The following is a 26563-nucleotide window of genomic DNA, read 5'->3' as shown; positions in this document are numbered from 1 at the left end:
GGCACTTGTTATTTAAAAACAATGACAAAAACTTCAAAAAAAATTTATATATATAAAAATTGCTGTTGAAGTCTTCTCTTGTGCTGGTGATGTTTCCTGCAAATTAGCAGTTCTGCATTTTTCACTCTTGCTCAGAGCATCCTTCAAGCCTGGGGAAATGCCTTACAAGTAATTGGCACATTGGTGGAGGGAGGAAAGGGAAGGGGAAGTGGTAGAATTGGGCCAATGTCTTTCATAATTAGACAGCAGCCAAATTTGGACTCGAGTCTTTTCACAATAAAGCAATGTCCTTTTCTCGTGTCCAGCCAAAGGTTTGCAATAGCAGATTCTGCTCCTCAGTTCCAGCAGGACAGGGAACTGCTGGAGAGAGTCCAGCGCAGCCACCAAGATGCTGGAGGGAGTGGAGCATCTCCCGTGTGAGGAAAGGCTGAGGGAGCTGGGGCTCTGGAGCTGGACAAGAGGAGACTGAGGGGGGACTCATTCCTGGGGATCAATATGGAAAGGGGGAGTGTCAGGAGGATGGAGCCAGGCTCTTCTGGGTGACAACCAGTGACAGGACAAGGCGTAATGGGTGCAAACTGGAACACAGGAGGTTCCACTTGAATATGAGAAGAAACTTGTTCGTGGTGAGGGTGGCAGAGCCTGGCCCAGGCTGCCCAGGGGGGTTGTGGAGTCTCCTTCTGTGCAGACATTCCAACCCGCCTGGACACCTTCCTGTGTAACCTCATCTGGGTGTTCCTGCTCCATGGGGGGATTGCACTGGATGAGCTTTCCAGGGCCCTTCCAACCCCTGACATCCTGTGATTCACTGTAGTTCAGCTCCCGGCTGCGGGAGGACAATGGAGCTGGGCTGGCGCTGCAGCCGCGGCCGCCCGGTCCCATTGCCGGTCCCATTGCCGGTCCCATTCCCGCCGGCCCCGGCAGAGCCGCGTTCCCCAGGGCGGCCCCGCTGCCCGGCAACGCCGCCCCGCACCCTGCGGCTCCGCTCATTAGCCCCGCTTCACACAGCCCGGCCGGCGGGTGTGCTGGGAATACGATAAGCACAATGTGCTCTGCGACTGGGGAGGGTCTGCGCTTCTGCCTGTCTTTTTTTTTCCTCTCCCCTCCCCTGTCATAAGGAGCCCACAGTTTTCATAGGTGCTGGCAGACAATGGAGCTGGTGTGATTTACACAGGAGGAGCTGATTAGCAGAGTTGTGCGCTGCTCTATTTAAAAAAAAAAAAAGCCGGCAGTTCCCATGTGATGGGATCATAGCACTGCTGTGATTATAGGGCAGTTGTTGTCAGATCTGATTGAGATAATTGCGTCTGTTTTCCGAAGTTCTGCTAGCTTTAAGGATGTTTTTCAAAGGTCCTTCAAAAACCTTAACTGGAATATATACACTTTGTTTGACCAGAGGGCTTTTGGAATGGCCTAAAATAGCCAAAAGGAGAAGTGGGATTTCTGTGTAATCACCGTTATCCCGGTATCACTGGGGACTTTTGGAAAGACAAACTGCAAACCGGATCAAAGAGCGCACATGAATTTGTATCCTTTGTGCGACTGGCTCTTTGTACGGCAGCGGGACAGCGTGAGCGTGCAGGTGCTGTGCCATGTGCACCACGGGCGCAATTAGAAACACTAATGCAGCAATAAGGAGAGGAGTGTGTTGGACTGGATTTGAGTCATTCAGATCATAACAAAAAGAAGTCTTGTGTTGTTCAAACCTAGCTGCAGCCTACAGTCGCTGCAGCAGAAGCGTCTGAAAATGCTGAAGTTAAAGGCCTTCTGCTTGGATTACTGGCAGTTTTTATGTCTCCAGCCTCTTCACGGTTTCTATAAAAGGTAAGAAAACATTAACTGAAATGCTTTTCAGAACTGGGTGGCTGCACACGATGCCACCAGTGCTTTTACTGACTGTTCTGCTCTCTTGCAGAAAGGCAAATATGCAGGGGAAGAGGGAGTGGTAGAGAATTAATGAGAACTTGTGACAAAGATTGTAAAGCTGCTTTTTTATTGCATTAATTATCAGCCACTTTTGTCTCTGTGCATACAGATGTGAAAGGTGAAGATGCTGTGTGTTTTTAACATTTACTTTAAGTCACATCATCTCAGCTAAGACTCAATTAGTACTTCTCTGCTATTTTATCCTTAGGCACGGTAGCTTGGCTTGTGTAGTCTACAGATTGTAAACAGCACTAGGAGATTAATTGAAATGTCATGGAAATTTATGTAATGCAGAGAAGATCCTTTTTTTCCCAGAGATATTTAGTAATACAATAGTCCATCTTTCATCCCCCTCCGAGTGCAAAGTGCGCATCACAGTCATTCAGAGCAGTGGGCACTTCACTTGGGCAGGTCTGATGTCCGGCTTAAGTGATTGATGGTGAACAGTGATCAGAAAGAATAGGACTGGGTGTCACATGCCTTGAGCTTGCCTATTTAATGGAACAACAAAATAAGCAATTCCATTTAATGTGTCCCTGAACTTACCCTGCTGCTTTTTAATCTAAACTTGATTTACGCTCCTAAGCAACAGGGAATTATGAGTATTTGAATTTTCTGGAGAAAAAGTGGGGTTCGCTTTATCGCTAACAAAACCCATGCAGTTCTTTAAAACAGGATTCTGTCCCTGTTATGTACACTTTCTGGTCTATTGTCAGCCTACAGAAAGTGCTTTGTACGAAATGCTAATTGCAGCTGAATTTGTCAGGCAGTGACTGAAGGCTGAAGAACGGAACTGCTCCAATCTTTTTCAAGGTTTAAGGGGTGCCCCACACTTTCTGGCATTGACTGATATAGGACCCTCATCTGTGCCCATTGGCTTGCGAAGTTTCAAAGGATAGCTTTATTCTCCTCTGCTTGCACCTTTTCACAGATTTCATCTCTGAGCCAAAAAAATTCCACCTTATTCCCAGCCCATTGTAATGTCTTCCTTGCTGAGAAACTGTATAAAATAATAGGCATATAGCCAGACTGTTTTGACACAAATAAATACAGCTAAACTAAAGCTTTATGTCTTGGGCTCCTGGTGAAATCCCAGATTTGTTGCAAGCGAATTACTGTGGTTATTCTACATCTCCTAGTGGAAACCTCTACAATAGCTAAGGACTGTCCATTTATTTCCTTCCAGATAGTTGATTTATTTGTCACCAAACCTGGATGTACTTGAGCCCTCCTCCTGGAGCGGGTTTGCATGAGCAGAAAAGAAGACTTAAGCACTTAGATAGAAGCACTTTGCTCTCATCATTTTGGGAAAAAGAAAATTGAAGGAAAGTTGCAACTTTCTCATGTTTAAAGCAAAATAATTTCTAGATGATGCACAGCAACAAACAAGCATGAAAAGCAAACGGTCCAGAATAACAAACCTTAAATGCAAGGAGGTTCATATTACAAAAAAAAACAAGCCAAACAAAAAACCCCTACACTTTCTTGAGACTTATTTTCAGTCTTTCGATCATGTTTTATAAGTAACCATAGATTGTTTTAAAATGCTCTTGGAAACGAGCCAAGGCGCTGTGGGGGAGGAGTTTTGTGTTTGCCTGCGTGTATATATGTGTCTTATTTTATATATAAAATGAGATAACCAAACCAAGACTTGAGCAACATTTCCGTTCCATGAGTGTCACTCCCTGAATGTTTCGTATGAGCAGTGGGGTTGTTGCCTGCCCTCTGTTACACCCCGATGCTGCGGGGGCAGACGTGTCAGCGGATGTAACGGGAGCAAACTCCAGCCGTCTCCGTGGGACGTTCCCTGGTGACCCGCTGTGACTTCAGGTGCCGGGCTGTGGTGACAAGTGTGGGGAGAGCAGCGCCTGAGCCTGCCCTGTGTGCAGGAGGTTTGGAGCAGAGCCGGGGGGGCTGTGAAGAGCTGCCGCCTCCCACCGAGCCACGTGTGCTGCTCCCGCGGTGACTCAGAGCCACGGCCTGGCCACGGGAGCTCTGCTCATGGCTCCTCGTGCGCTCGCCCTCCCCAGCAAGCTGTGCGTGACAAGTGTGTGTGTTCCCTTGCCTGTTGTGGGCTGAGCAGAGCGTGGCTTTTCTTTTCAGTTGTGGTCTGTGCTCAGAACCGTGGTACATGTTTCTTGCTGCTTCAGAAGCTCAGTGGCTTGCTTCTTTCTGTTCAGAAATCACTGTGTCTTTCAGCTCTTGTGACTCAGGGAAGTTTTGTGGGATCACGTCTGCCTGACCTGGACAATTATGATTTATGGTATAATTTTGTCTTGCACTGGGAATGGAGCTTTGCGTCTCTGTCTCTTCACTGAGGTGTATTTCCTCAGCATAGCAAGGGAAAGAGAACATAGGACAAAACAAACCAGCTGTGGCTTTAGTCCATTTCTTAAATTTGGCAGGAGCTTCAGCAGCCAGGACTTAGCCCATTACATGTACATTTATGAAACAAAGTTACTGCAAGGTAATCCCAGAGTGGCCGGGTTGGAAGGGAGATCATGCAGTCCAACCCACCTGCTAAAGCAGGGTCACTTAGAGCAGATCGTGCAGGGTTGTGTCCAGGATGCTGCTCCTCCCATCACATGTATATAAACTAACAGGCTGCTTTTATCTAAGTTGCAGCAGATTGTATACACCAAATTGGGTGGACTGGGGTAGAAACCTGGTCAAAGAACCTTTGACAATTCACTAATTTATGAAAATCAGATTGCAAGTCTTTTGCCTTTAACACTGAGCACATTTTGGTCAGTGTTACAGCCCCTCACTTAAGTGCTGGTTTTCAGTATCAAATACAAATACTAAAAGTGTAGCGATATATTTTGAGAACAGATTAAAGTGTAAAATGAGCAAATCACTGTAGGTTTTCTGTGGGATTTTGAGGATGAATGTCTGATGCTTTACCCAATGGATTATCATAAAATCCTGTGACTTCAGGTTTAGCCTGTTAAGATTTTCTTTAGCCGCTGGGTGCATCGTGCTGTGCTTCTGCCAGCTGGCGTGGAATAGCCCAAGCGAGAAATTGTTACCATTAGCATTACATTAAAGATAAAGGATAAGGTGAGAAAAATTGTGACTGGCAGGGAAGGCAACTGCTCTCTGGGGGGGGTGGATTTTTCCTCGTGCTTAGATAAGAGTGGTTTAAAAACATAATGTGCCCAGTTTGTACAGGATAATTTACTGGAATCCAGTTGCTTGACAAACAAAATGGTTTTTAGATTATTTTGTGTCACTTTTCATTTTTCTTTCATCAGTTTGCTCTCTAAAGGAGACATGAGCCTCCTACAGAACAATTAGGACCATTTCTAACAAGCGCCTGATTCCCGCTACCCCGATGGAATAAGATGAGTGAGCAATGCCTGGGGTTTTTTAGGCAGAGATTAGTTGAAGTTGTTTCTGCTAGCCTTCAGTTAGGACTAGCACTTCCAACACTCTGATTCAGGATACATTGAATCATGCACTTAAGCCCATCTCCGGGCAAGAATAGGTCTATACTTTGGTATATGATTCAGTCCCATTAGGATGTTTCAGTGATGATTATAAATGAAAATGCTTTCATGAATTTGCTTGGTGGGAGCAGCTTATCACAAAGAATATCAGAGCGTAGCTGGGTGTCAGAAGCTACTTGAAGCCGCTCTGATATGACACTCTGTGGGGCATCTGCAGCTCCGTGCTCATCCTCTTTCCCCCTCTGTTATCCAAGACACGTTTGCAGCATTTGAAGCCATTAAAGGAATTGCCAGGCTTAATTTAGATGCAGTTTCAAAGACAGCACGTGTGCTTTAAATGATCTATGTCAGGATTGTTCTCTGGGTTAACTCTTTGTTAAAAAGAATGTGCTTTGATAGTCTTTGTTCCTTAATTCTGGTCTTAACAGCGTGGACTCTGCGTCCAGGATGATGTGAGGTGGCTTCAGATGTGCGGAGGATGTGCTTGCTAAGAGGCACAGAGCAGAGCTGCTGTTTCCCTTAAGCAAAATGCAGCATGAAACAAGACACAACTCAATTGTCATGTGTTACTACATAGTTAAAGGGAATGCTGTCATTAAATTCATTATTTAAAAGCAGATTTAATAAAGGGGAAAAAGTTATAGGTAGTGGTATATATACAATGCTATATTCCTATATCCCTGGAAACAATAGCTGTATACTAGTTACAAATCTCAGCAGCAGTGAGCAGGGGGAAAAATGCTTCAGTTCTAGTTCCTGAGGGCAGGGAGCTTCTGCTCCCTGATAGCAGTGATGTCAGCTGGTTTGTCTTCCTTCTTGCTGCCATTTGAATTATGAGCTCCTTTGCAATATCTGGAACAAAACAATAGCAAAGTGGGTGGGAAAAATTCCTGAAGCTTTGTCTTGAACTCGCGCTTAGAGTTCACCATATATGTTGTTAGAGACAAATAGTTTGCTCTCAGTTGACAGTGACTTCATCCAGAGCGGGGCTGAGTCATATGCCGAGAGCTCAGCTCATTCTCCAGAGGTTTGTGTTGGCCATGTTTCTGCAGTTGCAGAGCAGCTGAGAGCATAAAATTCTCTCCTCCTTATCCCCCCAAATCCACCATCCTCTTGAAATACAGCCTGCAAGCAGCGCGGATTGCAGTATTCCCACACTCAGCATAAAAATGATTAAGAGGAAACTCTCAGATAAATATACAGAATAGCAAAATGCCTTAAAAACAGAGCACTTGTCTACACTCAGGGAACTAAAGTGATTTCAAGCTGAGAAATTTGAATTAAAATCCTCATTCATCTGGTTAAAACCTTTATTGTAGTGTAATTAACACTATTTTGTATCTGAAAGAGAGTCTTCCTGCAAGTGGTCAAAATGCATTGTTCATACGCCTTATATTCATACTCGTGGTTCGTCTGGACTGTCCGGGCTGCTCTCCCTCCTGACTTGGCGGACAGACAGACAGACATCTCGCAGGATCCCTTTGCTGTCCATCCCCCGGTTTCCCCGGTGGGTGCTGTGGGACTTGGGCATTGCTGAGCAGAAATCCTGTGTGGTGTCGCTGCCCTTCCCGCTGCTGGAACTGATCAAGCGGCTTTCGGGCTGGGGACAGTTCTTGGTTTATGTGTCTTTTTGTGCCTTTGCAGTCTTAACTCTTCCTCGCCCCCTTCCCTCTCCCCCAGGAACCATCTGTGAATCTTCAGGTTCTCCCTTCCCACCTGTGCAGTTTCACCTTCCCTAAGCAGAGCTTCTAAGGCCGGAGAGCGCGGTGTTCACCAGACTTTGCCTCCCATAGCTTCTCTCTACTGTATTTAGATGCAACCGACGGGCAGACCCTGGAGCGGCCACATTTTAATTGTGCGCTTGGCTCTGTGCCCTGCGCGGGGGGGTTGGAAGCTTTCTGAGCTTCCTTTGATGGCTTTCCAAGGTGAAGTCCCAGCGAGGGGAGGTTGGGAGCGCGGCGGGCTCTGGGGACACACGGGGAGCCTGGCAGGATCCGCTGCTCCAAGAGCCTGGGGCAGCAGCACAAACCTGCCAGCTTGTTGGGGACCAGAGGGGATGCCCTTTATCAAAATACCAAAATCATGCAGACTGTGTCTCATGGAGGAACGGGTGCGCGGATGTCATGGGTATAAACTCCCAGAAAACATTGTGGTTTGCATACTCTTAGAATGTTTGTGAAAAATCAGGGAAGGAAAATATAAAGAAAGGCCAAGGAAAAAATACGTGGTGAAAAGATTTTATTTAAACCTATCTACTAAAAAAGCTGACTTATTACAACTTGCAGGTTTAACAATACACCACATCATCTCAAAAGCCAGAACGCCTTTCAGTCTTAAAATTTAAAACCATCTATTTCCAAATATTTGTAAGACTTCCTTCAGTCCCTAATTGGAAATAGCTGTTGTATGAAGGGAATGTTACCTAAGTTAAAAATAGGTCTGGAACTGCCCTGACAACCAGAAACATGCTAGCTCTAACATTCACATTTTCTTTTTCCAAATGACCTATAAATATAATCTACATAATAATAGAAATGCTGTTAAGTTCTGTTTCATGATCGTTTTGTCCTGGTAGAAACTTCAGGAAAACAAGCAAATTGCTGCCTTCCCTCTTGACAGTGTGTACGCATTTCCCTCTTCACAGGAATGTTACGCTAGCCTAATTTAGGCTGAGCCTATGCACAGTTAAAGTAGGAAGATTATCTTGGCTGCAGACGTGTCAGGTGTAAAGTGATGCGTGTATCCGCAGCACATGAGTGGGGCAGGAGGCAGATCAGATAAGGTGTCGTGGGTGCCGTGTCTGCCCTGCACTCTGCTTATGCTGCGGGAATGGACCTCAGGAGGGGGAGAATCATGGAATGTGAGACTCCAAATTAAGCTCTGCCTTTCTATTAATATCATTTAAAAGTGATACACCACCTACAACTTGTAACGGAACCTAGTGGGCTCGTGTTGCTCTGGGTTCTCTTAGCAATCAAACCCACTGGGAGAATCCTTTTGTAATGACTAAAATATGTCGTATGTGCTTGGGAGTGGCCAAGTTGAGGGCTCTGACAAACAGCTTCTGCTGGATTTTGCTCCAGCGTTTTTGAGCTATTGATTCTTCCAATTGTTTTGACTCTCCTGCTCCAGCTCATTGCTCTGTGTGCTGGCAGCAGAACCAAACCCGGGCGTCTGTCGTGGCTGGTTTGTGTTGTCTCGGTTCAGCCTCACCTGCAGCAGCAGCTCCAGGCGCTGCTCCGCGCTGTGGACAGTCCGCTGTCATATCTGTGTCTGAATTAGTGACTCTTTGAATTAAAGATTTCTTCCTAAAAAAAGATGCAAAATGTTCTGTAAAGTCGAGAATTGCTTTCCCTGTTTCACAGACAGTGAAATGCAACTTTAAGAGAACTGGTCTGTCCACTTGATGTAGAAATGTGGAAAGAAACTGAGTGAAAAACCAAAGTACAATGTGACCTTCTGATTCAGGGGAAAGCACTTCATGGTTGTGCCTACTGGAAATAAAGCAGTCGGTGTCCTAGGGAAACATAATGGTGCTTGGTTTGAAAAAAACAGTGGAAGTGGGAAGAAATTTTGGAAGGAGGCAGAACTCCTTGCACCTCCCAGTTGCAAGGTGGTGGGACGATGACATCTTCCAGTACACGAACCATTGGCAAGGACATGGTTATGGGTGCAGAGCCATATGGGTGCTGACATGGCTGTGGAGAGTGATCTTTGCAAGTGGGGCAAATCTAATAAAGATTGTCTGGGAGTATAATGGGAGGGAAAAAAATCTCCAAACTAAGTCCATGTGTTTGGGGAGTTGTGGCTCATCCAGAGCAAGGTCCCATGCACAGTGTGGCTGGGTGGGTGCAGTGATGTCCTGTGAATGGAATCCGCTGTTTTATTGCAAGGAGAAGAGATAACTGAAGTTTTCATTGCCACACCCAAAGAGGAATAATAACTGTCTCCAACCAGCCCTCATTACCAACCCACAGTCTCTGCCTTGGCTGGGATTTCTTGGCCAGACGTGTGAGTGTGGGAGAAGATTGTTACTGGAATCATTACAATAGATCATGATTGATGTACAGAATGGAAAATCCATGTCAAAGACAGACGTGGTGCCAAAAGGCCCTTGTGGTGCTGGGGCTCATCGTGACTTGTCATACAGTGAAAGCAAACAAGGCTTCAAAAAAGTGAAATCATTTGATATGCTAATCTGTGCCTTGTTTCAGGCATAGTGATGCCACTGCGAACAAAGGAAGGAAAGTAAACAGCTAAGACAAAAGGGCCTTACTGTCCTATTGCTGCCGGAAAAGCGCCTCTATTCTGGAATAAGATAATAGTAAGAAATAGTGGATCAATTGGTGTCCTCTTTGATAGCTGTTCTGTCACCTCCTCGGTAATCATATTGCGAAGGAGCTGTTTTTAGCCAAGGCAGCCCATTGTGAGAGACAGAATTAGCCGTAGGTTTTGATTAATCCCCAGTTCTTCACGTCCGTGTATGTACAGAAATGATCAGCTATTAGCTGATGCTCTTGCACCCGTGCTCGGCATATCCGCCATTGTTCTCCCTGCCTTCCTGAAGCTTTGCAGGATGCTCTTTGCTTTAGCACACCTCTCAAATATCAGCTCAAGGAGCATTTCACTGCAATCTGCTCTTCGTATTTACACCAGAATGAATAGCATTTCTTTGCATCTGAGATTTAGTTATAGAACTGGAACACTGGAGCCACATTAACTCATGATGTGATTTGCGCAATATTCAGGATTTTCTGGATGTGTATTACTTCGTCTTTGCAGGTTGTCTCTCAGTTGTATGTTCCAAATTAGGGCCTGCTGTTCCCTGCAAAATTAAGGCTTGCTTAGTGGAGGAATAACTTGATTTGCCCAGTCTCATTGGGAATTAGTGGACAAATGGGCCTAATCAGGGCAGGGGCTGAAATACTCTGTATACTATTTCATAAATAGCCTCTTTTCCATGGGAAATGCAAAGCAACGATTTAAAACACAAAATAAAACAAAACCCAACAGTCCCCACCCAAAGCACCCAACACTATCTCACTTCTGTCCTATGATGCTCTCACATGGTATTTTAGTCCATTTGCTCACTGGTTGTGCATAAATTTTAGAAACATGGGTGAAGAAGGTGATTTAAATGCTGTTCTCTTGTAAGTCTCATCCACCTTGATTTATCTTTAGAGACAGATAAAAATAATATTCCTGCAGGTGCTGGTAATATCAAAATATTGCAACTGAAGGTGAATCAAGGAATGTGTAATCTAAGTACATGAATTACATTGAGGCCTTAAGTATAAGCACAAAGAGATGTAGTTGACACAGCTGAACATGCTGTTTTGATACCTTTATACTACACGGAAAATCAACTACTAAAATAGTTTAATACTCTGTATTTAATGAGATTATTTATGCTAAATAAAATAGTTCAAGTACACGCTATACAGAAATCGAAAAATCTTTCTTATAGGTACCTCATCTTTCAAATTCGCAAGTTAAGGTAATGGACAAAGGTTCAGCTCATCTGCCTGAGCTTACAAAGCTCTTTCCATCATTGAAAAGGATTCCAATGATTATGTTAAGAACAGTTGTATGAGCTTTCTAATGTAATTTTTCTTCATTAAGCCCGCTGATTTAAAACGTGCAAGATGCCGTGGAACTTGTTGTTTCTTAATGAGCCGTCAATAATTTGCACCAAAAACCAGTTGTCAGAAAACCCCAAACCAGAATCTATTTCTGGATAGTAGCAACAGTCACGAGATCCTCGATAAAACACAGTTGTGCAACAGAAATTAGACATCTAATCATAAAAGCCTACTGATCTATGAAAAGTAGCATGGCCTTAGTTTCTTGCTTAATTAAGCTTTATAACGTAAACATGTATCTAATGCCTTTGATCCAGAAGAGCTGCTGGTGGTGCTGCCGACCTCTTTGGAGAGCAGAGCGTGTGGGCTGAGCGAAGCTTCGGGACGTCTTCATCTGTCACAGCAACAGCGCCGACTCTCAGGGTGGTCTTGGAGAAACCAGGGCGGAGTTTAAAGGGCTTGTCCTTCAATTAAAAAGATTCCCAATAATTACAACAACAACAATAATACTTTTCTTTGAGGTTGATTCCATGGCAGCGTGTGTTGAGATGTTTAAACTTACTGCTAGAAAAGCTATGGGCAAGATTCTTCATGGGGAGATTGTGTTCAGCATCACGTGTGGGGTTTGTGCTTTTGTCCTAAAGACAAAACCTCATTAGCATTTACCTGTCCACAAGGTTCCAGCACAGTGAGAGAATCCCATATGCATGATGAAAACATTGGGGTTCGGTTTAGGTTTTTTGGGTGGTGTTGTTTTCTTTTTTTAATCAGAACTTGCCATTTTATTTTTTGTGTAGTTCGTAGGGTGTGTCGTGGCTGATAATCACTATTGAAAGTCATAACTTTGCATGTCTTCGAATACGGCTTTGGAAAATGACTCATTACTTCTTTTGGCACGAAAAAGTTTATGACAGTACACAAGAAATTTTGCAAACACTTGAGAGCTTATTCAGCCTAAAGCATTTGATTTAGTGTGTATTTGGTAAGCGTTTACACTTCTCGTCAGTGATTTTCTAGGGCTGTTTTACTGGGCTGTTTCTTCGAAGTGAAATAAATTAGAACAACTTTTTGTAGGTGTTGCATAGGTAGGTTTTTCTTACTTGACAACTTGGAGCAATATTGCACGTAGCTTTCTGAACGGCCTCTAATAATCTTTTCTGGCTCGCAAATAATGTAAACAGCGAGTCTTGTAAATCATGAAGAAACAGTAACCCGAGACTTCAGAGGAGACAGTGGCTCCTCGGAGCCGGGTGAGCGGAGGTCGGAGGGATCGCTTGGAAATGGTGAATCAGTGCTTGGCAGCCGCGGGAACCTTGGACTGACTTCGGCGTGTGCTGCTAAACTTGCTCGTTCCTTGAGTGACTTGGAATCTTTCTCACTTTGCAAACACTTCAGAGAAGGTCATGAAGGGAGATGGCAGCGCAATGTGGAATCTGATGTGGAAATACTGCATTTCTGTCAGGACAATCAGGTACGGTAAGAAGATTTTAAACTTCGTTTTGTGCTAAGTCTGAAAACTGCATGCGTTAAAGATCGCCTGTGTACTACTTGTATTCTTCCACCCTGCACGTTTAACTCCAAGTAGCCTGAGATGATGATTAGCTGAGATTCTTACTTGTCCTTATACTAAAGCTGTGAAAAGAAAAATCCAGATTTATTGCAAAAAATCTCCAAGGGAAGTGGAGTTTTCATGATTCCAGAGTCTTGGAAATACCAGGTGAAGGTTGGAATATGAAAGAAACCTTTTTATGAACACTTGCCTACCATAATCTTCTGTTTATTAATCCAGAGATAACAGGGTGTGTGTTCTCAGAATCATTTGCTTCAGACCAAGGGGGAGGGAGGGGAGGAGGAAAGAAAGTGGCTTTGAAAGCGCAGTGAAAGCGCAGAGTCCGGTGTCTCTGAGCCGGTGAAGTGCCCCAGTGTTACCTGTGTGTGTATCTGAGGCGCGGGCGCCGGGCGGGGGCTGCGTTCCCGGGGTGGCCGCGGTGGGACACGCTGCCAAGCACAGCTCTTCCGCATTCCGGGGGAGTTTATTCCAGCAATGGAGCTGTGAAGCCAGACAGCGATCGTGGGTTCTCACAGTGATTTTATATATTTCAAAATAGCTGGCCATCTTCAGGCGATAGTTTCTCCGCGTCACACCGTTATATGATTTCAGTGGTATGTTTTGTCATGCAAGCTTCCCTTGTGTATTTCACCACGTAATCTAAGTAATTACTCCATTTCACGCTGCATAATTATTCTGTGCTCAGGAAATAGTTCAGAGAGCTTGAATTCCTGCGTGAACTTTCATTACAACCAGAACGACACTGTGGAGAGCTTTTTATCATCGGGATACCAAAATGAAGCTAAAAAGTCCCTTAGTTCCCAGCAGACAGTGAGTCAATATAATAGACACTGGATATCATCCCTGAGAGAGGATTCCGTTAAGATAAAAGTGATTTTATTTATGATCTAGATTTAAAACTGGAAGCAGAGGGAAAGCCTAAACTGCACTGGAACAGTGCAGCTTAAATCCAGAGAAACAGCCTTTCTAGCACGGATGTTTATCCCATACTGCTGGAGGTGTCTGAGAAAAGTCCTGTGCAAAACTCCTACATTTAGTTGTTAGTCCGACTAAGACTAAGCTTCCAAGTTTCCTTGCAGCACTTGAGTGTGACTGCTTTTCTGACATTTAACATATAAGTTGTGCTTACCTGTAAACACCCACTTGTTCTTTCTTTGATCAATGGCCTTACTGCTGTTCAGAGTATGTAGGTTGAATATTAACTGAATTGCTTACAGCAGGGTTTATTTATAGAGCAGCTTGCCGGCTACCACAGCTAGTGTAAAGCAAAGTAACATTCCTCTTTGTTACAGCACTATGAGTAGTTTCAATTAATGGTTTTGGTTGTTCTAACAGATCCTATTTTCTTTGGCAGTGACACCAATGAGTTAGGGAGCATAATAAACCAAGATTTTTCCTTTGTGGAAAAAGATCTCTACTACCTTCATTTGCTTTTCTGATATCCTTCAGAAATCCCAAAGCTCTCCCTGCATTTTGGAGGCTTCAGTAACCACTGTGGCTCATGTTCTTATCCATCAAGTATGAGGCTCCACCAGCCTTTCTCCCTCTCGCCTCCTCCCGTTTGTAGGACGCTGAAGCCCTTGCAGCTCCTCCTGGGGATGCCAGCGAGCGTCAGGGTGTTTGACACCAGCAGCAGGAGTTGTTTTCTCCCCTGGTGTGTAAGCAGAGGCGTTTCCACCCGCCCGCGGTGCCGCCGCGTGTGCTGCGTGGACTACACTGGAGCGTTGTCCTGCAGCTCCTGACGTGTGCGCGAGGCCTGAACGACGGGTTTGATGCCCCGCTGAGAAAACAGTCCCACGCCAAAAGGAAAGTTATTTTTAACTGGGTTTTAGGGTTGGTCTTGTTTCTATTGGACTCACAGCTTTAAATATATATATTTGGCTGAGTCTGTGTCTGTTTTAATTAGACTGTGTGGCTTGGGGGCAGAGGGATTGTCTACATCCTTGTATATGTGTTTAAGTTTACATGACTAGACCTTAAAATCATAGGATCATACCTGTTAGCAAGGTGAAATACATGTGAATTACCAGAAGAAAATGTAGTGGTTTGCTTTTTGCATAGGGGAGCTTTAGGTAATACCAGAATAAGCTTAGGAGAGAGCAGGATGCTGTCATGTGGAAATACACTGCACTGTCTAAATGATGTCTTTGGTTTGGTTTGGTTTCTTCTTTTCTCCTGTGGGGTGTTGACCTCCTCCTAGAGAAAAATGGCAAAAATTATAAAGATGGAGGGATTTCTTCACTAATGTACCCAAGCTGAGCTTGTGGCACTTGACATGAAGCTCCTGTCCCTTCAAAGAGCTCCATTCCCTGAGCCCACGTGAAGCCCACAGTGTTTCCAGCAGCCTCAGTCACTTCTCTTCCCACTGAACCCTTTGCTGTCCCAGTGTGTGTGTGGGGTCCTCCCCACTCTGCTGAATATCGCTCCGAACATCAGCGGTTCGCTGCCTAATGTCCACTTGTGGTGGTGTTTGCAGGTGGAAAACTTTCCCCAAATCAGAGAGTTGACAAAGCGTGAAAGCAGAACTGGGGTTAAAGCATCACTAGGCACTTAGTGCTGTTGTATTTTAGTAACACGCCACAGGTGGGATAAGTATATAATTAGGGAATTGTTTGTCAACATATTCAGATTGGGCATTGTATTTATGGGGTCACGTCAGTATTAAATCGGAGGACCACGCGTTCTATTAAGACAGGAGCAGATCGGCTGCATATGGAATTACGCGTTCCCTCCGTAACGTGCTCTGTGCCAGCCGGCCTGTGGGGCTGGGCCAGTGGTTAGAGGAGCAGACTGGAGCCATCTGAATCAGCAGATCCACAGCCCGCAGAATAAATTAAAGGGTTTATAATGCTGTAACGCATAGTTTTCAGCTTGCATCTTAAAGTTCCACTTGCAAGCAACGGAGGAAAACAGTCAATAGTTAGCTCCGAGTGCTCTACACATCTGGAAAAAAGTAAGAATTAGTCCTCAGTAGAGTTGTCATGGATTTTATTCACTTATTTTCCTTCTGCTACAAACATTTTCCGTCTCGGTTCAGTCATACTTTATTTTTAGTTGTCTGCTATGGGTTGGTTGTTTTTTTTTTCTGAAGACTGACAGAACAGTGTTGAGTTTTCAAGGAAAAATAACACCCCGTGAAGTGAAAGGGTCTCAGTTGGGCTTTAATTGCCTGTTGGGCAGCGGGAGCTGCTGGCGCTGTGTCGGGACGGGCAGGCGTGGAAGCTCGCAGCACATCAAGGCCTTTTGAGATATCTCGTGTAAGGGCTTATTCATAAAAGTTCTGAGCATCCCACACTGTGTCATGAAAGCTCAGACTACTCTAAATAGTAATGTATTAACCAGGGGTCAATATAAAGGAATAAGAGAGTGAACGGGGGGACAGCGCTGGCACAGCTCAGGGTGGCTGTGCTGTACGGGAGGTGCCGTGGGCTGCAGACAGGACTGAGCCAGCGCTAGAGATAGTTTGCCCTGTAGTTCACTGGCAAACAGCAGCAGCATTCTCATCTTAAGGCTATAAATTGTCACACGTAACCAAAGATAATGGGGTATATAATCAGATATTAATTGACGCATTTCTGTTTTCATCTGAAGTGGAAATAGAACACCCACCTTTGTCATGTGCAAAGTGCTGCACTTGAGAAACTACAAGACAAAACCAAATGCAACTCATCATTAGTACTCCGCATGCTTTAATCTTTGTTTAGTGCATAGCTTTCTATAGCCATTAGTCTTGTATTTTAATATAGTACAAGTGTCATTATCCTGGTGCAAATCTTCCTTTGGGTTAAAAGATCTCTTCAGCCTGACGGTGCCAGTAGCCACATAGCACTTAATGAATTTTTAAGAAGCTCTTCATGCCAGTATAACAAATCATTGTGAGGTTAGGATGAAGTTGGTATCTTTAGAATTCTGTGTTAGGTGTGCATTTGTCCTGTGCATTTTGTGTACTAAAATCCATTATTGTGGGAAAAGTGTGCTTTGTTTCTCCTATTTTCTCTGGTCGACATGCAGGAATCTGGAGGGGAAATCATTGTGGCATTAATTCCCCTGAGCTCAGCTGCTCTAACTACAGCAGACTTGTTCAAGAGGTGAATTACACATTACTTTGGTTTGCTTTTGCATTGATATTTTTGTAACTGTCTTTAAATACAACTTCTGTTCAACTGGGGTGTATCCATGTTTACATTGGCTGGATTATTTCAATCTGATTCTTAATGTCAATTAGCAGTTTGGGATTTAAGTTCAGGAGGGGCACAGTTACAGGTTACAGAGCTGTTAGAGCAGCGGACCAGAACCTCTTCAGCTCCGTTTGCTTTTGGGTTTTGCTCTGAGCACTCAGGAAAATGCTCCTGCTTGGTATATTCATGGCTTCTTTTTGTCTTGTACTATGTTCTCTTTGTGTATCACTCGTTTATTGCTAAAAGCTAAAAATATATAGGCAGGGGCAGTTAAGAGACAAATAATTGCAGAATATGGAAGTGGTGGACCAGTGTGAGATCTGAAGGCCGGGTTTAGTCACTGCCCACGTCACTTTTATTCTAAAAAGTTTTATTCTAAAAGTTTTGCTCTTTTATTTTAAGGCTGGGTATGGTACGAAAGGACCCAAAGCCGGTTTAGCTGATTAGCTAAAAATGAAGTCAACTTCTAACCCTTTCCTGAGTGTTCAGGATTTTGCATTAAAATGTTTGCATCCACGGTCAGCTCAAACCTTTAGTTTGGGCTCAGAGCAGCGCTGGGTTTAAACTGCGCCGAAGCTCTGTCCTTTCGCGACGCGGGGTATACGATATGCATTGAAAGTCTAGAATTCAGAAACCTGATCAAGGGAGTCCAGAGAAGTTAACAGACCTTTTTATTATTTATTTACACAGACCTTTCAAAAGAGCTTATTGATGCAGAACCATAGGTTACCGAGCTGGGGAAAGTGTTTGTCTAGTGATGGGCAAGTTCAATCATATTTAAGGTAGCTTTTTGTATTTTAATACTTGCTCTAGGTGATAAAAATGTGACAACTTTTAGAGCAGAACTACTGTTGGAGGTTTACTCTGCTTCCACTGCTGGTCCTGTTGCTCGATGTCTTCTCAGGCCTACCTAGAAACCGGCATATAGGGTTTGTTTTGAAAGGATACCGCTGCTGCTGTTGCTCTTAGATTGTTTGGTTTGTATTTTTTGTATTTTGAGAACTCCTGAACCAGCCTCCCAGCTTGTCTGTCTGCTCCGAACGTGCAAACAAGAAACAAATCACATGGAAGCGTTACCTGCTCTTCCGTTTGAATGGGATTATCTTCTAGTGGACTCTAAAGCAAATGAGATAGAGAGAAAATAAAGCTCTGAGCTTATCTGGTTTTAATAAGATCATGCGTTTTCCAGAAGGATTCAGATGACATTTTAGTACTTGGTGAGTAGTGATCAATTTAATGCTTATGAATCATGTGATTAATGTCAGTGGATACTGTGAATTGATCACAGCATGGTATGTGAAATGATTTTAATGAAAAAGGCTTCTGCTTAAATGCCTTGGAAACTTTTCACTCCTTTAATAATAGGAATTCATTTTGCTATAGAAGTGTAATTTCTAATTCTTGATATATTTTTGAATGCTATGTAAATAATTCTTTGCCGTTCTCCATGCAGTATCTGCCTATTAATTGTCTTCTTTGACAATAATCGTAAAATGAGCACGAAGTTGAGCAGTAAGCAAAATGTCCTGCGTTCAGTCATCTTCTAGCAGGAGACAATAAATTCATTCGTATAATTAGCTGCCTGACAGGTATCAAGTGACTGAAGTGTTTGAAGTGTTATTAGATTGTTGGGGTTTCTCCTGCACTCACGCTGCGGGGGGCCGGGGGGCGGCAGAACTGCTTCATTAGGAGACTTGAGAGTCTCGTGACAACCGCAGTAATAGGCAAATAAAAGAAAATAAAAACATCAAAGCTCATCACCTCTGTATTTACTTCAGCCCCTCCGCCCGGTTAATGAAACTTAAGCAAGACCAGAGTGGGCGATGCACGGCTGCCTGTGCCGCGGCGCGGGGGAGCGCGGCCGTGCTGAGCTGCAAACTGATCATTAACAATCAGATGTGCTCTCCGGTTAGTCACACCTGTGTTGATCTTCTGGAAAAGTCTCAGCTCCATGCGTGGCATTGTGCATGTAATGAGCGTGTGATATCAGAGCAATGAGCAGTATTCTTCCGTATCGTCATGGTGTGACGGAGCCTGTTTTGTACAGGGAGCAACACCATGGCTGCAAATGACACCGGAGGAGCGGCCACCCTGACATGAAGCGTTCTGGTTCAGCTCTCCTGAAAGTTCTTTGTTTTTTCACATAACTCGTTTTTTCTAATATGAAAGTAGTCTTGGACACTGTAGTTTACCACCCCATCCTGAGGGACAGGTTATGTTCACAGCCGCCATTCGCTTTCCTGAGTCTAACTGCGCATTATTTGGGTACCAAGAAATGTGATCTTCCCGAGGAGACCCTTGACAAAAGCATCCAGAGGTGCTGCTGGATGAAGGTGGTGCGAGCTCCTGTGTCCGTGTATTCCCTGTGGTATCTGCTGCGTGTCGTACGTCCAGACCCGGTGTGAGAAGGCGGCTGGAGAAGCCGCGCCGCTGCCTGTGCCGCGTTGTGCAGTTGGTGTTGCTGCTTGCGGTGCCGCTCCTGGCACAGCACCATTGCTCTGGGAGCTTTGGCAGACCTGAGAGTGCTGTTTCACCTGCAGCCTCCGTGCTTTTTTCTGCTAGAGCAAGAGGTGTTTCCAAAAATCCCAGCAGGTTGCAATAACTGTCAAAAAGGCAGAAGGTGAAGCCAGTGCAGGCTGCTGCAAAGGGAAATAGGACCTTTCTGTTGCTTGGGAGCCTTCAGAATATATTATGAGTCTTATTGATAACACATTTTTCTATTCAAAGGACATGGGGTTGCAATCTAGTCTGTTGCCTGCAAGCTGTGGAAGAGGATCTCTTTGGCTCCGGTTTTGTGACGGTTTGTTCCAGCTCTAAGCAGGAGATGCCGCTGGCTCTTCCCCTCTTTGGGCAGCCGGGGGGAAGGTGTGGGGCTGGATCAGTCCCTGCTCAGCGAGGGGGTTCATGGCACCCCGGGATGGGCACCCAGCGCCACGGCCGAGGATGCTGTGCAAGGAGCTGCTGATGCCTCCGGGAAGATAAACGGCACCTTTGTGCTTTTGCCTTGGATCCTCTTATCTGAGAGCGAGTCTTGCTTGCCTTTGGTAGAAGTGGATAGAGGTAATAATAGCTATTACTGGCAGATACCACTATAAAAAGAAAAGCTTTTATAAAAGCTACAAAACCAGCTTCATTGCTGGTATTTTTGTTTTTTAATATGTTCCTAAGGAAGTGGAGGCTGATTTAACAGAAATTTGAGAACCAAATTGGCAGTTACCATTTGTTAAATTGCGTATTTTTAATATTAGACGTTCAACTCAGATTTAAAGCTTGGTTGCAATTTACTTAGAATTGTTGGATGTCCACAAAATGCCTTCAGGCCTTATATACTGCTAAACATGAATCTTGCATAGGTAGGTGTGTTTGTATCAGCAGAGGTTTGTGTGGCCTAATTCCCTTTCATGTTTGAATCAGGAAGAATAAACTATTCCACCAAATCAATGAGAGAAGAGCAGATTGATCTTTTCAATAGCTTATTAGGTGTCTGAAATGATCTTTTGCTATTTCAAACTGAGTGGAAAAAAGGCATTATGGAAAGCATGCTTTTTAATCTGACTGTTGAGGAGAGCTTAGTCTGAACTGCTACAGGCAGCTCTGAATTTAAGCACTTTTCCACAGATAGCGATACTTGTGTCCTGAGTGTGTGGGATTTTTCCCCGATCATACATTCAAAGACCTGATGATCGAATCGCACTGTCTGTATAGTTTCAAGTTAATGTAACAAACACTTGTGGAGGAAACAGGCAAGTGAGATGGAGATAAACACTTGAATTCTTTCCAAAGGGCCAGTGCTAATTCCTTACAAACAAATACATGGGGAAGAACCCGTACATTAAAGGCATCCTCTTGAAAAACTTGTCCCAAGTTGTTTATCCTCTTTCAGGCTCAAAAACCACTGCGTTTTACTGGTTATTCCACCTGCATATTCCGAGCTTTGTTCCTCAGATTATTGGGTTCTGCACAGCAATTCGTGTCCGCACCTTGTGAGACTGTTCCACTTGGTGCCCGTCTCGCAGGGCCGGCCATAACCTTGGTGTTCTGTGGGATAAGGATGGGCTGCAGGGGTGTCGATGGTAACTCGTAGGTCCGTGTTGTACCTGTGCCGTGCTAGCCTGCTTCGTCTCATCCCATTGTCCCGACACATCGGTTTAACAATACATTATGCTACATGGTGATAGATAAGGAAAAGAATCCATGGTAAAAACAGGCTGCCAAAAAGATTAATGGGTTAGTATGATCAGGGCGTCTTACGCCATTGTGACTTCTGGAGGAAATGTTGGGCAAACAAAAGCACAACCACACTGGCAGGGCCGTTTCCTCCAAACCAGCGGAACAACGAGGCTTTGAAGGGAACCGGGAGTGGACTCCCTGCAAGTGGATGTGCCATGGCAAAGCAAGGGTGGAGATGGGCGTTCAGCAAAGAGATCCAAAATGGAAATTGTACAGTCACTGAAAGATGCCCAGATCCCAAATTACTACAAGTCCCAGACTCAAATGTTGAAGGGCAGCAGTAGCAGGCGTGTGGCTATTCAGCCACTTCTTTAAACCAAAAAAAAAGCCACACAAGTACCAAAAACCCCGTGGAAGTTATTTCTGTATCTGATACTCCATACTTCATAATATGTATTCAACCGTTAAATAAGCTTACTGGCTTAGTGGTGTTTTGTATCCATATTTGATCCTTTTCTCAGACTTTAAAGAAAAGACGGGATATTTGAGGCACTTAGGAACCTTATGGGAAAGCGCTGGGAAAGCTCCATGAGCGGTCGCTGCTGTAGCACTGGTTTGGGGAGGCACAAGACACTTGGTTCGTGTTTGTAAATGTACTGAAGGTTGCTGGTTTGGTGGTGGTTTTGTTAATGGAGTAGTTTAGATAGCTGTGTTAGGAAACCATAGAGATGAGGACTAGGAAAGCTCTCAGAACAGGGAGTCTTGAAGCCTTAATGCAGCTCACTGTTATATAAAAATTTTCATCTGATTGTTGATGACTGTAAAAGATCTGAATTTAGGGTCTGCAGGTATGTAGTATCCTGCACTATCTGGTTTTCTGAAGCACTAATTCAGGGGGAGCATAAAGCTGCATTTTCTAAAATGAAAATAAATAAGGGCGGGGGAAGAAAACCTTTCATGACTTTCTTATACTTTTAGGGAATGAAAAAGGCTGGCTAGGACACTGCCCTAGCTCTTGTCTAGCCTTTCAAGAGCCGGTTTTGGCGAGGCGACGATGTGCTGTGCTCTCCGTCGGTGCCTGCTCAGAACCATTAGCTCGCTGGGGCTGTTCCATCTTGCATTTTCTAAGTGCTGAGGTCAGGTACGTGGTCTTGGCCTCCTCCACACCAGTGGCTAATGATGCTGTTAATAAGAGAACTGTGTGCCTAATTTTCTGTCAAAGAGACAGAAAAAATACATCTGTGTCCTTAGGGTACTGATATCCATCTGTGTCTGGAACAGATGAGACTGCTAAGAAAACAGAGCTGTGATGGTAGTCTCAGCCTTTCCCCTCTCTGTCTCTGATTTTTCTTATCTATTGAAGCACAAAAGGTGAATTTCACTGTGTCTTAATCTGCTGAGAGGGGAGAGAGGGAAACGTTTTGTCCAAGTAGTTGGTGTTCGTTAAAAAGGGAGGTGAACTTTGCACAGCGCTTTAAAAAATGGCTTTAAGATCTGCCCCCAATGCGTGCTATTCATTCATTCTTCATAACTTTGCTTTCAAAAAGCTTTTAAAACTCCGAAGTACAGGGCTAGGATGCACTTTGGGTTGTGAAATTATCTTTGCAGACCTTGGTATTTTTTTCCAATGGTAATTTCAGAGCTCGTATGTCAACAAATCTGTGTATGGTATTATCATTTCCCTCTGGACTTTTCAAATCTATACCTCCAGGGGAAATCTAGGGACCACGTGATGCCAGCTCTGAATACATTAGTGAGAATGAAACGTAACACTTATTAAAGATCAAATCCTTTCGTTGGAGAAACGTCATATTTTTCCAGTTAGGTGGTGCATCAATGTTCCATCACGTTGACTAGATCTTTCTGGATGTCCGCTAGACCGGCAAGCTCTAACCAGCTTGAAAAATACCCGGAATCCTCCTCTTGGCATTAAAATACACAAACATTTGCTAAAGTAATTACTTTTGTTGAATGAATCAGTGGCGTGTCTTGGGAATTTGCTGCCGCTCAAGACTTTTTTCCCCCCACAACGTGTGTGTCACAAAGTAATTCCTCGCAAGGGCTGCGAAAGGCTTGATGTAATCAATCCACATGCAAATACATATAAGTGCATTAGTTCTTGAATAGAAGGAAGACACTGGAAGAATCTCAAACTAAGGCATATTGTTCTTTGGCAAATATTTTTCAAGTGTTTCTTCCTCTTCAAGCTGGAGATCCTTCTAATTAAAGAGTTATGGCGACAAATGCTGCAGCCGAGGGTCAGGTACAGAGTTCAGGCCCCAGATGGTCGATATCTGTACATGACTTATCTACCAGATGGGGTCAAATGTTCTGCTGGATTTTTCATTCTTTTCTCTCACCCTTCCAGTATTAAGGCAATTTGTTGTAGTCCTATCAAATATTTATGTTGTTTTTCTCTCGACTTTTGCTAAGAATTATTTACACAGTGGGGGTTCCCCGGGGCGTATTTCCTACTGCTTGAGATGTACTTTGTGCTGCATTCTGGCTTCCAGCAATTGCTGCAGTCGGAGTTTCCAAGGACAGGAATAAAAGGCACACACACAGTCACAGGGGTGAGGAGAAAAGAGGGGTGATGCCTTGGTGATGCACACGGTGACACGGTGATTGAATGGTGTTTTTTTAAAGTAGACCTTACATATTGTAAAGTGAGCTTACTCGTGGCGATGAGGACTTGGATTTCTAATTCCTGGAGGTTATTGCCTTTGGGGCTTTTGGAAGACTACGCTGTAGGAGGTTACAGTTTCTTTGGTTTCAAATTCCAAAGGCAAGTGGTTCAGGAGTTCACGTATAAGCAAGAAGCGAGACAGAAACAGATTCTGAACTCTAGAAAATATGGCAAGAAGGTCTTAACAGAACAGCAGCTGAGTATCGCAGTCATTGCTTTTCTGTGATCGATTTTACATTGCAGTAAGTACAACGGTCAAACGTGGGATTCCCAAGCTGTGCTTAGTACTCGTATATACCTTCAAAACTTCAGATTTAAAATCTAAGATTAGAAACTGAGTTAAAGATTTTAGAGAGATGCTGGTTTAGATATTCTGTGGTTTTGTGTTTGAAAGATAGTGTATTCTTGCATTTGTCACTAGGAAAACTATATTGTACATGAAAAGGAAGAAAAAAATTAATCACCCCCACCTGCGCACTTTTCAAGTTTAAGCTTCTGTGCACCTGCAAGAGAGATTTGCCTGAATTTACCCAGCTTGAACGCTGATCCCAAGGCTGGCAGGTTTAGCTGTACCTCTGCAGATGCTGTGCCGCTCCGGCCGTGTGCTGCACTTGCCAGTAGGAGTAAGGATGGATTTCCATTCTGACAGGTGCCGTGATCACACTTCTGTTGATCCTTCTCTAAATAAATCCGTTGTTTAAATGTGGTTCAAATGAATGATAAATGCAATATATAAGGGACTGGTTTGGTGCTGTTGAAATTCAGTGGGGGAGCTCCCACCAACTTGAACGAGGATTTCACTTTTGTCCTCAGGAGGGAACCAGTGAACTTGGGAAATGATCTGCAGTGTTTCTGATCTTAGTGGCCTTAAACTGATGCCTTTTGAAACAGTTCTGCTGTCTTACAGTTTGCAGTTGTCTTTATCCTTTTTTTTAAAAAAAAAAAACACCAAACTTTGGAACTCTTGCTACAACAGCAATAAAATATTTCTTATATTAACTAGTTTGTGAGTGAGTCTGTTCTGACTGTACAGAACTGGGAGAACACCATCAGAAATAAACCGCTGTCTGAAGTTGAAGGAATTGATTTGTTAACAGGACATGTAGAAGAGCCTCTTTCTTCTCTACAATTAACAATTTCTACTCATTTGACCGATTTTGTGGAATCGCTTTTCTGCTAATTTTACCAGGTCAGTTTTAGCTTTAGATATTATAGGTAGGGATTCAGTGATATGTGTACAACAACATGACAGTAACAGAGAGAAATGTTCCTTTACGAGGGACGACCTTTTCATCTTTTCTTCTATTCCCTCTTATTGTGTCTCTGTTGCTCAGGGGTAGAAATCAAGGGATTGCAGAGGTTCTTAAAAAAGCTACCAAAGCAGTGGGATCTGGGATGTGCTGGATGCCACAGCAAACCTCAAAGCCAAACAACTTAATGAAGAGACAAAGCTCATTTTGTGCAATCTTGCTGCATTTCTTTAAGTAGATTTAGGGACTTGGCACAGCCCTTGTCGGGCAAGGCAGCAAGAGTGTCGGTCACTGAAACCCTCCTGCTCGGGTGCTCTCAACAAACCAGCATCCGGGCTCAGAATATAAAGGTGTTTCTTAATTAAACACCTTAGCGTGTCACAAAAAGAATGGGTTAAAAGACATAATGAATCCAGCATTGGGGTAACAAAATGCTATATAAGACAGGCCACAAAAGCCTGTTTTGTTAGATCTTTATGGAGTTCTTTTTCTATTTATAGGTATTCAGCAATAAGCTTGGCTTTGACATACGATGTATATAGGTGGCAAACACTATTGCAGCACTGCCCCTCGAGTTTCCTCTGGGTGTGTGCTGACTCCCATGCTTATTCTAATGGCACTACCGCCATGGCCAAGCACCTTGCTAAAGCCATAGCACAGGTGGCTGATAATCTGTTTTAATTATAGTTGACATGCTCTAATTATAAAAGTGATGTGAAAGCTGACAGGCAATTCCGAAGAGCTTTCTGTCCCGGCTCCCAAGCCTTTCTGTAGTCATACAGCTTCCAGCTCACAAGCTTTTCCATTATTCACCCAGAATTAGCTTTGAAGGAAGAATTTTTTTAAAAATAATCTAAGCCTGGGTGTATTAAGACTTGAGAGAGGAATGGAACATAAATAAGAGCCCTCGTGGGAGCACTTTGTCTTCTGCTGATCTACAGGGAACTCTTAACGGGTGAGCTTGACAAGTCTTATTGGTTTTGGGTTTGGTCCCTGTCCCCCCATTTCTCCCTGTTCCCCAGTCCCTGTCTCTATTTTCCCTTTTTAAAAACTGAACAGCTCTACTTACTTTACATGTTTAGTTGCTTTTAGGGTGACCGACCCTGTGATCAGGTGAGCAGATCTCTGTGCTTTGTTAATGGCCTTTCCCACCCGCCCTCACACTCAATGTGCTCAGCTGGCTGTTCTGCAGATGATGCCGCCTGGTTTGGGGGGAGGTTTGTGTTTTGGTGGTTTTAACTTGGCTGTAAAAACAAAAGCCATGCATGTGTTTAACTTTCTGATGGCTTGTGGTGGCGGAGGGGGCCGCCAGGCTGCCTGGGCAGCTGCTGAACCCACTTCATCATTTTAATAGAAACTGGCCCCCCTCTCGGCGGTCCGCGCCCAGCAGTCCGTCTGCCCAGGCCAAATTAAAAGCAGTTTTAGCATATGATTAGCTGTATAATAAGACAGCGCCAGGGGTGTGGAGAACAAAGAGTGTAGGAAGGCAAACGGACATGCATCCTATCATTTTGTGTTCTGTGATTCAGAAAGGAACAATCGTTTTCTAAAAATTATACCCGTTCAGTGGAAAGTGTTCTGAACCAAGATCATTTCCAAGCAACAAAAGAGGCTAAACATTAGCCTTTAAGCTGTAGTGTTGACATAGGATTTAAGCTTCATCCAATGCCGCACGTGTGAAGGACTGTAAATTCCAAGTGCCAGGAGATAATGCTGCAAGACATGTTTGTTGCTTGCCTTTCTTTTAATTTT

At 44.0% G+C, this 26563-nt stretch overlaps 1 protein-coding gene across 16 annotated transcripts in view; it reads left to right on the top strand.

The window, feature by feature from the left end:
- The window catches only part of IQSEC1 (IQ motif and Sec7 domain ArfGEF 1), a 322136-nt gene that overhangs the window by 175183 nt on the left and 120390 nt on the right, over positions 1 to 26563 (top strand). For 2 of the 16 annotated variants that reach the window (XM_065074867.1, XM_065074865.1), the window contains exon 1: positions 1033 to 1824. The exons of 12 other annotated variants lie outside the window; for them this stretch is intronic. In XM_065074867.1, the coding sequence (XP_064930939.1) occupies positions 1748 to 1824 (77 nt within the window). In that variant the 5' untranslated portion in view covers positions 1033 to 1747. Of the gene's footprint in view, positions 1 to 1032; positions 1825 to 12105; positions 12429 to 26563 lie in introns of those variants that run through there. 2 more of the 16 variants (XM_065074866.1, XM_065074869.1) reach the window with 2 other exon arrangements.

The sequence above is a fragment of the Columba livia genome, chromosome 10 (assembly GCF_036013475.1).
Source record: "Columba livia isolate bColLiv1 breed racing homer chromosome 10, bColLiv1.pat.W.v2, whole genome shotgun sequence".
In the NCBI taxonomy this organism is placed as follows: domain Eukaryota; kingdom Metazoa; phylum Chordata; class Aves; order Columbiformes; family Columbidae; genus Columba; species Columba livia.
Note: the sequence above shows the minus strand (reverse complement) of the source record. Positions and strands in the feature narration are given on the sequence as shown.